The following is a 14,123-nucleotide window of genomic DNA, read 5'->3' as shown; positions in this document are numbered from 1 at the left end:
CAGGATTCAATTTACCAAAGCAACTTTTGATAGACAATGGGATATGACACATCTCTGAAATGTTTCTGACAATGCTTTCATTTTTTTTATTTCAGGTTGTAATGTGACTGTTCCACCCGAAATAATAGTGTTGAACTCCATTGTCCTCCCATACAAAGATCTTGCGAGCAGTTACAAGAATGAGATCATTCTTTGAAGAAAATTAATCTTGCATTTAAATCTCTGGTCTTGTCATTTTTCTTTTTTGTTATGCAGTATTATGTTTTGCTCATGCAGGATGATCCATAATTATTATTTTTATTCAGATGTGAAAAGAAGATATTTTGAATTTTAATAATTAAAATACTAAAAATAACTTTGTTTTATTTCTAGATTTAAATAGGTACCTTTGTCATCAATCTACATACTGTACTGTAGTTATTAATTATTGGTACTCTAAAAAACTGATTTATTTGAAGGAAATTTTCAGGGTTTTCAATTAAAGGATGTCAGTTGAATCAGAGGTAACAGATTCCACTGAGTAATCTTTTACAAAATAATTTTGTTTCATTATTTGGTGGGTAAAAGTTAGTTTGTAAAGTGATGTCCTCTAAGGTTTTAGTGTGCAACCTGATGATTTTGCTCAACGTCTTTGAATCATTTATTTTCTGTTTAATAATAAATTTGTCAAAGAATCTAGTCATATGTCATTTGTCTTACCATCAGGTAAATATAAAAAGTGTCATGGTTCATGATGTAAAATCTCAAACCTTGGTTTTTCAGTGCAAGAATCAGTATACTTTACTGGACTTAAAAAATTTGAGTATGCTGGGAGTATATGATCATTAACAATGTTTCCCCGCTTCATTCTTCAATGAATGAGAACCACCAAAAACCCTCTTATGATGACCTAAGACCATTACACAAAGACAAAACAGTAGAAGAAGGCCATAATTTACAGTGGTCAAGGTGTAATGCTCAGGCTCTACACAAAAATGAATTGCCTGACAATCTTTCTTAATCTGCCTGCATATTAATGTATCTCACTATTCAAAACAGCTGGATTTTGCAACCAAAAGGTACTGGATAAAATAAAATGTTAAATTTAGTAGGTAAAGTTATAACAGGAACTATTAGAAACAATTACATTCAAACTTCACTTTGCAATAAAAGCAAATTATCTTAACATTACAGGAAATGGGTTGAACAAACAATGAACAAATGATTTTCAACTGCTGCATTCAAGTGATACTCGGAGAGGTTAAGCAATAGTGTACAGGGCCACAGATACATGGCACAAATTGGACCCATTTAAAGTACACTGTCAAATTGTGGGAGAGGAAGGAAGTATTAAGACTAGAGATAGCACAGACAAGAGCAACCAAACTAATACCAAAAATCGAGACACAGGATATCAAAGGAGAATAGAATGCTTCAACCTGTACTCTCTAGAAAAGCATCGATTATCAGGTCAACAGATTGCAACATTCAAGATGTATGAAGGTACAAGTAATATACAACTAGTCATTTGTTTACCTTAATTACTGTGGTCACCAAGCTAAAAACACTAAATGGAAAAGAACTAAGAACCTACAACCTGCCACTGTGGGAACTACCTGGACAAGATAACCTCAGTTAGAAACAGGTTAATGGCTAAGGTTGTGAACAGCACTATTACCAAACAGTTCTTGAACAGTAAATACAGTGACTGACCCACTTTTATGATTTTTTAGGTGTCTCCATGAATAGAATACTGAATTTCTAAGAAAACTGTATCCATGTAACTTTGCATAACTTGAAATATTATGCCTACTTGAAATCTCCCCTGGAAATTGACTTGCTCATGATAAGAGACATTCATAACTTGTTTCCATTCACCCTCCTTAACACTGGATGGAAGAAGCCATTATATCACTTCTAACCAACACCCACGGTTTTCAAGACTATTCTAAGTTTAGAGAACCTCTAAGGTACAACCTACATAGTAACCTGGTGGCCCCACAAGCACTGTTCCCAAATAAAATCTTAAAAGTGGAATGATGGAGTCACTCCAGAGAAAACTATTTTGCAGGACATGGAATGAGGAAACAAAGCCTGCTGACTGAAACTGGAAGTCATAAGCTAAGGTACCAGAGAAAGGTGATCTGACTGAACTTAGTAACCATGGAGCAATGAGTTTATGTTGGTTGTAATGAATTATACAGCATGCTTATTGTCAACAGGCTGGAGAAAGCAACTGATAAAAAGCTTAGATATGAACAATCCAGCTTTAGAAAAGGCAGGAGTTGCATAGATCAAATATTAGGGTTAAGGCATATATTGCACCAGCCTAAGGAATTTACAAATCCCCTTCTGGTGGCTCTTGTTGATTATTAGAAGGCATTTGACAGCGTCCACAGACCAATACAGTAATATGAAAGCTCTGAGTCACTATAATATGAAAGCTCTGAGTCACTATGGCAATCCTGTTAATATGTAAGGTTAATCCATGAACACATCTGATGCAAAGTAAATGTTGATGGAGTGTTATCAAACTAATCTGCAGTAAATACTGGGGTGCTACAAGGTAATGTTATTTCCTCTTTGTTGTTTGCCCTTCTAAAACAGTTTAATAACGAAAAAAGTGACTGAAGAAGGAAGAAAAGGTTTAAATTGCAGTAACAATGGAAACTGACAGACTTAGAATATCCAGGTGAAACTTGAATAACAGAATGCATCATTTGTCTAGAAAGATGGGACTCAAGACAAATCTAAGAAAACAGAAGTAATGAGGACAGAGTATGCACAAAGGGATGAAGTAACATTACTCAGGGACAAGATATAAAGTACAAGTTCTACCGAGTTGGAATTTCGGGAAAGACTAAAAATAAGCAAATCAAACAATGGAATGGCTGAAAAAGATTTGGAAATCAAACCAACTGAAACAACATACGAAAGTAATGCAGTACAGTACTAAAGTAATGCAGTTCAGTACTATGTGTAAGTCAAGTACACAAGGGAAATTACCGAAGTTCCATTATGCACATGAGATTGCAAGAAGAGGAAGATGGAGATGGCTCGGCCATGTTCTCACAAAACCCCTGGGAGAATAGTACATGATAGTGTCAGCTGGGATCCTGTGGGCATCAGACGAGTTGAAAGTCCAAGATCAACTTGGATAAGGACCAGAAGAAGGGAGGCTGGAGATAAGTGGAGACTTGTGGAAGGAAAAGGAAACTTGAGAATTTCACAGAGACCCTTTGTATTATTTTGAGTGGCGATGAAGGTGATGAGGTGTGTGTGTATTATACATTAATAATAATAATAATAATAATAATAATAATAATAATAATAATAATAATAATAATAATAATAATAATGGAGAAACAAATCCTTTGTTGTGTATGGGTACATAAATTTAAAAATAAGTCTGTACAGAGAGCTACAGAGATTGAAAAGGGGAACTGAAGAGTTTCCCGAAAACTCTCTGTAGAGAATTAATTCTAAATTTATGCACCCATAACCTTGGATTTATTTCTCCATTTCAAGACGCAAGCTACTATGGGTATTTTTAATAATAATAATAATAATAATAATAATAATAATAATAATAATAATAATAATTTACGCAAGCATAGGCCTACACTGTAAGCAAACTTCCCAGCATCGGAAATACTTCATAAGGACCGATTCCGGTCAACCTCCGGAGGTGGCCACCCGTTCCTAAGAGATTATCCTTCGGTCATCATGACTCGTCACAATGAAAGACGCCCATAACAGTTTCTTGCACGTTGGCTGCTGCCTGATTTCGCCGGCAGTGTTCATTTCTGCTTCTTTACGAGGTGTATGAACGTGGCCCAGTGCGGGTGCTTTGCTGTGCATGTTGAAAATGTAGTTGTTATTATTATTATTATTATTATTATTATTATTATTATTATTATTATTATTATTCACAATGAGTATTACCTTTGATATGTAGCAGGTAAAGCCATAGACTGGCATGAATAGAATGGCAAAATGTAAAGTAATAAAACAAGCTATAATGAGGCCTGAAAACAACAGGGTATTTTATATGCACACAGATATATGTGTGTGTGTGTGTGTGTGTGTCCGCGCGCGCGCACCAGAAATATGTCTATAAAATACTTGGTTGTTTCCAGGCCTCATTATAGCTTGTTTTATTCCTTTAAATTTTGCCATTCTATTTATGCCAGTCTATGGCTTAACCTGCTATATCTCAAAGGTAATGCTCATTGTGAATAATAATAATAATAATAATAATAATAATAATAATAATAATAATAATAATAATAATAATAGATTCACAATTTCGTAAAAAACAATCTGTGTAATAAAAATCCACAGTTATATAGTAAATATATTACTATGTAAAATATGTAAAATAAACCAAAGACTTTCGAACACTTGAAAGGTGTTCCTCATCAGTGCTAACGTGTTCGAAAGTCTTTGGTTTATTTTACAGTAATATATTTACTATATAACTGTGGATTTTTATTACAAAAATAATAATAATAATAATAATAATAATAATAATAATAATAATAATAATAATAATAATAATAGTTACTACATTTTCCAACACACACACACACACATATATATATATATATATATATATATATATATATATATATATATATATATATATATATGTGTGTGTGTGTGTGTGTGTGAGAGAGAGAGAGAGAGAGAGAGAGAGAGAGAAATATATTTTTATCATGAATATATAAACTGTACAACGATTCACTCATCTACAACATACATGATAAAAAAGCTCTCTCTCTCTCTCTCTCTCTCTCTCTCTCTCTCTCTCTCTCTCTCTCTCTCTCTCTCTCCTGGGGTACAGAAGTATCTGTGTACCCATCTTCCTACCTGGGCAGTTGCCTTCAGGATTCCCGAGGTCTATGCTAGAGTCTCTTTACCTTGAAAAATGAAAGCACATCAGTATTTTTCGTTTTTTCCATTTCTCCTTATATTGTCTATTTTCCTCGAGCGTTCGTCTCTTATTTCATCATTCGCCTTTCTCCATTCATTCTTATTAATTTTTCCTTCTGGCCCGTATTGTTTTAGTCTTTCGTTTTTATTTTTGGGGAGATATCTTAAATGGAAGATGTGGTTGTACTGTGTGTTAGTTTGTCTTCGATTACAGCAAGTTCAGGCATCTACGCGTCAATATATTTACGTGTACGCTGTATCATTATACATACTTAATTTTTTACACCTGCCTCTTAAAAGTGCCTTTATTTAATGATTCCAGCAAAAAAATAATAATATAAAATAAAATAATACGATGCCAAAATTCACAATCCGAAACGAAACAGTTTATACTGTAGTTCCCATGTTTACGTTAAAAGACTATCTGGTAACTCAAACTGCTAGAGATGCAAGCTACGACAATTTCCTAAATGTTTTCCTCAGCTGAGGAGCGGAAATTCGTGGACGCTGAAATTTTCTTTCTTTCCTTTCTTCGTCTTATTTTCATAATAGCGGAAAGTGAGAACGGCAGAAAAATGAAAGGGAAATTCATTATTACCGCAGGGAATGTTGTGTTCTTTTGAGTGCTGGTTCTGCTTTTCCGTTATTTTGAATCTGCTTTCAATCTCACAACTTTTCTTGTCGGATATATGCTTCAATATAAAAGCAAAATGACCAATAGTTTTTTGCTGAATAATATGAGTAATAATAATACCATTTCTAACGCCAATAATTCTACTAAATACTTTACGTTGCCTTAATACATCAAAAAATTTCTAGTAAACACACACAGTACATGTATTAAAAGCATTATTAACGAGTATACACATGAACATAAAGACTTACAACTATACATAATATAAAACACAATATTCCAATTTTATCCCTAAGGTCATTTGAAAGTTAATATTTCTAAAAATACATATTTTTGAAAACCTTGACCTTCGCTAACTGCATTTGACATTAGCAATATTCATTTTTTTTTTGTTGGTCTGTATAAAGTTACTTCGCGTGCTAAGCTACAGATTTTGATGTTATTTTGAGGATAAATTTATTAAAGTATTGAAAAACAAATTCACATAATCAGATGGTAAAAAGGATGAGTTGAAGTTAGTCGAGAAGAAATGTCAGCGCTCTACGCTAAAATTATATTTCGCAAAAAAGAAAAGTATCAGATATATATATTTTTTCTAATACCAAACAAAGTTCTGATTAACTGCTTGACCCTAATAATAATAATAATAATAATAATAATAATAATAATAATAATAATAATAATAATGTCCACTTATCGAAGAGAATTTGAAATTTTAGCAGATATACCAACTAAATAATTGTACATACGAAATTGACAGTAAATTGCTATATTTTACTTTTTGTCTCAGCCTATTAAATCTGTCACCTTCACAGGTAAAAATACAATAGACCGAACTGGTAGAAGGCCACCTTAATCAAACAATAACAAACAACTGTTTAATTGTTTTTCTGTGAGTTAAGACACAATCAAGAAGCGCTGACGTGACACAAGGTTCCCATTTGACCTCTGACGTCACTGAATGACCTTATAGACTGACAGAAAGACAAACCTATACAATGATAAGTGAACTGAATTGAATATTGAATTTAGGCCAAAAGCCAAGCACTGGGACCTATGAGGTCACTAAGCGATGAAACGGAAATTAAGAGTAAAATGTCTGAAAGGTGTAACAGGAGGAAAACCTCGCAGTTGCACAATGAATCAACTGTTAGGAGAGGGTGGAAAGTACGATGGAAGAAAGAGAATATGAAAGGAGGTACAGTAAAAGGAACGAAAGGTAGATAGACAGAAGATAAACCTACACACTGATAATAGTCTTCTATAGATACTGTAACTACTGAGAGGCGGTCACCCCTCCAAGTACTGGCCAAATGTTAGAAATGATGATTCGTGTAGACTACTCTTTAAAAGGTGTGACACATTTTAGCACGTGTACCTTATGGTTCTAAGTGTGACGACTTGTTAAAGAATCACTACCGTTTATTGAAGAAGCTGATTAGTGCAAGAAGCTATATTGTCTATCCAGCCAGGTATCATCTTGTTATACATGTCTATTGAGCCCAGTATTGACCCTGTGTGCATGTATATTTAGCCCAGTGTTGGGCCTATATGCATGTATATTTATCACAGTACTGACCCTGTAAACATGTATATTTATCCCAGTACTGGCCCTGTAAACATGTATATTTATCCCAGTACTGGCCCTGTAAACATGTATATTTATCCCAGTACTGGCCCTGTAAACATGTATATTTATCCCAGTACTGGCCCTGTAAACATGTATATTTATCCCAGTACTGGCCCTGTAAACATGTATATTTATCCCAGTACTGGCCCTGTAAACATGTATATTTATCCCAGTACTGGCCCTGTAAACATGTATATTTATCCCAGTACTGGCCCTGTAAACAAGTGTGTTTAGCCCAGTACTGACCCTGTATGCATGTGTATTTAGCCCAGTATTGACCCTGTATGCATGTATATTTAGCCCAGAATTGACCCTGTATGCATGTATATTTAGCCCAGAATTGATCCTGTATGCATGTATATTTAGCCCAGAATTGACCCTGTATGCATGTATATTTAGCCCAGAATTGACCCTGTATGCATGTATATTTAGCCCAGAATTGACCCTGTGTGCATGCATATTTAGCCCAGAATTGACCCTGTATGCATGTATATTTAGCCCAAAATTGATCCTGTATGCATGTATATTTAGCCCAGAATTGACCCTGTACGCATGTATATTTAACCCAGAACTGACCTTGCAAACATGTGTATTTAGCCCAGGATTGACCCTGTAAACATGTGTATTTAACCCAATATTGACACCTTGTAAACATGTGTATTTAGCCTAGTATTAACCTTGTATATGCATGTATTTTTAGTCCAGTATTGACCCTGTATGCAAGTACATTTAACTCAGTGTTGACCCTATATGTAATAAATCTAGCAAACTACTGGCCCAGTAAGCATGTATAAGTAGCCCAGAATTGACTCTATATGCATGTATATTTAGCCCAATACTGAAACAGGTGTGCTAAAGTATTTATCCCAATACTGACGCAGTATATATGTGCATTAAACCCAGCATTAACCCAGTATGTCTGAGCATTCATCCCGGTACACGTGAATAAGGGATACTATAGAATCATTCTTTTTCTAGATGCACTTCATGTTTCTAGCTTTCTTCTAACTTGTTCTAGAACAATGAATGTTCAGTAACAATAACAAGACGTATTTCACAAGTCATATTCAATTTTATTGTTCATAACTAGTGTAACAAGTTTTGTTCGAACTTCTGCATGCATGTTTTCATTCAGTTTCTTAGTTTAATTTAGCTACTTTGTACATAAACTATATAAACACGCATTTGAAATAAAAAAATAATGTTCTGAATATACAGATGCACCTACCTATATGGTAAAATCCTGTATACTTATCTATATTACGTATACATCTACATGTAAGTCTACATCTATAAATATGTATACATGATATGCGTGGATAAACAGTATAAACTGCTTATAATTAAGCAAAACTTTTTTTTCCCATGAAAGAAAAAATATCTAGCTACTTTCGAAAATCTAAAATAAGAAGCTGATTATAAAAAAAAAATTATACAAAACCTTTTTCTCTAAATATAACAAATAACATTTTTGAAAAGTAGAATCTGGCAATACTAACGAATCATAATATAAATTACCATCTCACAATTTTCTAGGGCAAAGGAGAATAATAAAGACTCAACATATGCAAAGCAAAATGAAATTTCCATCTTATCCCGAAAAGCGAAAGAAATCATCATCCCCAAAATCTGCTTCGAGATCCGGAAATTCAGTCATTTCATGGAATGTTTTTACCTGTGGTCCGACCTGGACAAGGCGGCCGGGACAACGCGGTCACTTTCCGTTGGCCGGAGGGTCAAACTATGGAAATCCCCCCTTCCCCCCAACATCCCATTTCCCCCCTTCCCTCACCCATGTTTAGAATCTGCTTTCAACCCTTCTGCTATGCTGCCTCCTTTCTCAAGAATCATAGACGTGTAGGGAAAACCCAGGACACAACGGCTGCCATAAAAAATACAGGAGTCTGGTTCCAGGAGGTTTTTCAAGGACTTATTTTCGTTCTGTTTTACACAGAAGCTACAGTTTTTTTTTTTTAAGAAGCCTTGCTAAGACAAGCAAACTAATAGCATTATCTGTCCCAACCAGGCTTTTTGAAAAAAAGACGTGTGGGATGAGTGGTAGGCTGTGGGTGTTAGAGAAAGGGGAGTTATATCTAGAAGGTCGCCACTGGAACTGGAATTGGAATATAAAACTTAGCTCAGTGGCCAAGCGCTGGTACGTATGAGGTCATTCGGCGCTGAAATAATGTTGAAACAACTGTTAGGAACGGGGAGACATAAAGATGGAAGAAAGAGAATATAAACGGAGCTAAAGTAAAAGGAACGAAAGGGGTTGCAGCTAGGGGCTGAAGGGACGCTGGAAAGAACCTTAAGTAATGCCTACAGTGCACCGCATGAGGTGCAATGATGGAACTACTCCCCTAGGGTAATATAAAATTTAGGCCAAAGGCCAAGCGCTGGGACCTATGCGGTCATTCAGCGCTGGAAATAATGTTGAAAAAATTGTTAGGAGAGGGTGGAAAGTAAGAAGGAAGAAAGAGAATATGAACGGAGCTATAGTAAAAGGAGTGAAAGTAGCTGTAGCTAGGGGTTGAATGGACGCTGCAAAGAACCTTAAGTAATGCCTACAGTGCACCACGTAAAGTGCACTGACGGCATTAGTCCCCTGCGGTGCACAGAAAAACGCCATAGGCCGGCTATTAGTTAGGGAAAAACAAACGTATTTCTCTTCGGACTTCTTCTTACATAGTATCGGTATCAATTTACATTAATGGTGGCTTCTTTATATTTCACATAATGCATAAAAGACAGTTTTCCAATCTGGAGGATATTTCATGGTGCATATGACGCTCATTATAAGGGTCATTTTAACTCTCTCTAAAATGACATCACAGCCGTCAAAGGGAAGTTCGTCTCTATAATTCTTAGAAAAGATAAAAAAACCACCAAAGATATCAGCTAAAAATTATAACTGCACAGTTTCGCCTTCTTACTTGTCAGAGGAACAGTTTTGGTCCAGTAGTTAAAAAGTTCACTTTTCCAGCAAAAGATCTAGAGTTCGATTCCTGAGCGATTCTGAACGCCTTAGCCACTGAGCCTCTGCTGATCTACCAAAGCAATGAAATACGTACCGGATAGTTTGTATGTTGTGGTGGGTTGCAACCGCGGTGGAGAAGGGCATAGGGCTAACACCCCCATCCCAAACTTTCTGAAGCAACCCTCTAGCATCTTAATAATTAAACTGATGATAACGACGACGGTGGCGAAGGCTTCGTACTATCATCAGCGAATACACCGTTGCAATGACGGGCAAAAACTACGCTTTTCTTTTGTTTTCTCTCTCCCGTGTATTTTTCTCCTCCTTTTTCCCCCCTGCCTCTTCTCAACAAGGCTTTGTTTTGTGTAATGACGTGCATTTCCTCAAGGTGAGGTAAGCCATTTCCTCCTTTCCTTTGTAATGGGTAAATAATGATATTAGCGATTTACGCAAGTCGATGAAATGAGAGGTATCCTCTCCGCGTACATCTTGACAATTCAGAACTATACATAACGGATACTGATTGATGTGTCACATTTCTCTAGCGTTCCAGTGGCAGGTCTCTGGTGTGTGTGTGTGTGTGTGTGTGTGTATATATATATATATATATATATATATATATATATATATATATATATATATATATATATATATATATATATATATATATATAATAAATGTTAGACAAAACTCATGTGATATCCCTAGGCCAAGTGACGGCCCACCGTAACTTGCACCAGATCGATTGGGTCTAATGCAAAGTTCGACACTGGTTGGTTTTGACAATTACGAAATCTCGTAAATAAACCTTCACTTCAATGCACCTAAGACGTTCGTAACGACAATGGCACAGGTCACAGTTTTTTCTTGCAGTTTTTAACTGCCGCGAGCACCCGGATGAGGAATTAGAGAATTAACGTTTTTATATAAAAAAAAGGGGCAATGTGAAAGACAATGGAATAATATGAGAATCAGCACCAACATCAGTTTACGTCTTTTTGAAGGCATATATAATTCGACCAAAGGTTGTTTGATAATAGCACGTATAGACGCTTGGGAAAAAAGAGATATATAATAATAATTAAAAAAAAACTCGACGAGAGAGGAAGAGGGGGGGGAAGAAAAGGTGTGAGGGACTACAATTTACTTATTACCCTGCGACGAGGAAGCGCCGTAAACGCTGCGTTAGTTCCTGTGACGTCTGACAATGACCTGAACTAGGCGCGGAATAATGACACGCCTTTCCTACTAAATCCTGAAAGGGCGTCGTGATGTCACCGCGCTATTGACTCACTTCGCGAATTCACGGGTCTTCTAAGGCGTTTCTTTGTTTCCCAACGCAAACTTTCTAGTTCTTCACTTGATTTAGTTAACAGGCTTACGATGGACAGGCACTGAGAGGATTGGATTCAAGGTGAAACAAGAATGTTTTCATTTTCTCTCTCTCTTGAGAAATTCCGAATCGTCCCTTACGTTTTTTTTTTACGGATTTTGTGAGAATTCGGGTCTCGTATGTCTGTTGGATGTCTAATGCTTCGCTTTGTTTGTAGCACGGTATGTGTACCTTCCTCTTTCATTGTGTTAGGCAATTGCGCCTAGTCTAACTCAGGATTAATCTAACTGTAATTTGATAAAAATGACCGGTCGAATTGTGGTAGGGAATTCACGCTTAGCCTAACTGTGGGAAGGTATACATGCCTAGTTTAACTAAGGCATGGTTTACATTCTGCATAAATTTAGTCATGCGTCTCTTTACTTACTTTTTACCATTATCAATACCATTTTGGGAAACTCAACAACGATAGCTTAGCCTATGTCTAGCACCCACGGTGTAAGATTCAGGCACTCTGAAAGGCACCTATTACCCATTTCCTCTATGATTCTTGTCGGTACACATTTCATGGGGGCGTATCAATTTTCATAATATGTATATGCATATATACATGTGTGCGTATGTATATATATATATATATATATATATATATATATATGTATATATATATGTATATATACATATATATGTGTATATACACATATGTATATATATATGCATTTATATATGTACATATATACATATATAAATGCAAAGCCTGCCTCACACAATGCACTACATACTTAGGGAGATAGCACTCGAAAAATAATTCTAAAGAACATAAAATAATGAGGACAGAATATACACAAAGGGACGAAATAACATCACAAGGAGAAAGAATTACTGAAACTTAATCTTTCGAAAAATATTACGAACAATGATAACCTGTGCAGGGTCTCCCGAGTGGGAATTTAGAGCAAGCCTAAAAAAGGCACATCCAACAATAGCGGCCTGAATAAGATTTGGATATCAAACCGATTGAATGGAATGGAATATAAATTTTAGGCCAAAGGCCAAGCGCTTCGACCTACGAGGTCATTGAGCGCTGAAGGGGAAACTGAAAGTAAATAGGTTTAATGGTGTAATAGGATTGAATTGAACTGAATATAGAATTTAGGCCAAAGGCCAAGCACTGCGACCTATGAGGTCATTCAGCGCTGAAACGGAAATTGACAGTAAAAGGGTTGAAAGGTGTAACAGGAGGAAAACCTCGTTAGGAGAGGGTGGAAAGTAAGATGGAAGAAGGAGAATATGAACGGAGGTACAGTACAAGGAACGAAAGGGGTTGCTGCTAGGGGTCGAAGGGACACTGCAAAGAACCCTAAGTAATGCCTACAGTGCACCGCGTGCGGTGCACTGACGGCACTACCCCCCTACGGGGATAAGCATTAGCATATGAATCACTACATAATACTGAAACTGGTTCTCAAAGATTTTGTCGACAAGAAAATATAGCTTTAAGAAGAGTAATAAGAATCAGCTCGAAGTATTTACATTAGAAATGATACCATAGGTGAAATGACGTAAGTGCTTCATGCAGATGAGATAAAGATGAAAGGGAGATGGAGATGGCTTCTACATGTCCTTTGCACAAGCATTAGGAATGGAATGGAATATGGAATTTAGGCCAAGGCCCAAGCGCTGGGACCTATGAGGTCATTCAGCGCTGAAACAGAAACTGGCAGGTTTGAAAGGTGTGACAGGAGGAAAATCTCGCAGTTGCACAATGAAATAAATGTTAAGAGATGGTGGATAGCAAGATGGAAGAAAGAGAATATGAATAGAGGTACAGTAAAAGGAATGAAAGGAGTTGTAGCCAGGGACCGAAGGAACGCTGCAATGAACCTTAAGTAATGCCTACAGTGCTACGAATGGTGCACTGACAGCACTACCCTCTAGGGGGATAAGCATTAGAGAATAGTACATATTACTGGTTACCAGAAGTGTTTGAAGACTCAAACCTACTTGGATGAGAATTATGAACCGGGAGGCTGGAGCTGAGAGGAAATTTGTGGAAGAGAAAGTACAGGAAAGACGTGATTGGCGGGATTTCAGGGCAATTTCTTTCTCTCTCTCTCTCTCTCTCTCTCTCTCTCTCTCTCTCTCTCTCTCTCTCTCTCTCTCTCTCTCTCTCTCTCTCTCCTGCAGCTTATAGAAATATTTTGAGTTCCAACCTCTGTGCTGTAATTCTATGTACAGTTTATTTATTCATTTCATTAGTACAGCAACTGGTTTATTGGAATTTTGTTTCTTTTTGGGTGATCAGTTCTAGAATATAGTTATAATTTTCCGGGATTCAAAATTGCAAATAAGGATCTCTCTCTCTCTCTCTCTCTCTCTCTCTCTCTCTCTCTCTCTCTCTCTCTTTCTCTCCGCATTTTTGTTCTCTTTTATATGGTTTTATTAGTAAGTCTACAGAGATGAGGTCGCTAGCTCCACAAGGTACTCCTGAGTGTATCAAGGACCTTGTGATTTACTGCCCAAGAAAGTGTTCAAGTCGTGGTTCTCGACAAGTTTTTTTCAGGAGGATTCAACAACAAAGGCAGTTAGGCGCCGAAGGCCAAGCGCTGGGACCTATGAGGTCATTCAGAGCTGA

The 14,123-nt window shown here is 36.5% G+C and overlaps 1 protein-coding gene and 1 long non-coding RNA gene across 7 annotated transcripts in view; one reads left to right on the top strand and one right to left on the bottom strand.

The window, feature by feature from the left end:
- Gmppa (GDP-mannose pyrophosphorylase A) overlaps positions 1 to 355 on the top strand; it is a 30,203-nt gene extending 29,848 nt beyond the window's left edge. For 4 of the 6 annotated variants that reach the window (XM_067091279.1, XM_067091281.1, XM_067091280.1 and 1 more), the window contains one exon: positions 96 to 355. In XM_067091279.1, coding sequence (XP_066947380.1) covers positions 96 to 196 — 101 coding nt within the window. In that variant the 3' untranslated portion in view covers positions 197 to 355. The remainder of the gene's footprint in view (positions 1 to 95) is intronic. The other 2 variants (XM_067091278.1, XM_067091276.1) reach the window with 1 other exon arrangement.
- Positions 1 to 14,123, bottom strand: part of LOC136831239 (uncharacterized) — a 54,388-nt gene that overhangs the window by 8,823 nt on the left and 31,442 nt on the right. The gene's annotated exons all lie outside the window — the stretch shown is intronic.

The sequence above is a fragment of the Macrobrachium rosenbergii genome, chromosome 48, assembly GCF_040412425.1.
Source record: "Macrobrachium rosenbergii isolate ZJJX-2024 chromosome 48, ASM4041242v1, whole genome shotgun sequence".
Lineage (NCBI taxonomy): Eukaryota > Metazoa > Arthropoda > Malacostraca > Decapoda > Palaemonidae > Macrobrachium > Macrobrachium rosenbergii.
This window is presented reverse-complemented; position numbering and strand designations above follow the sequence as displayed.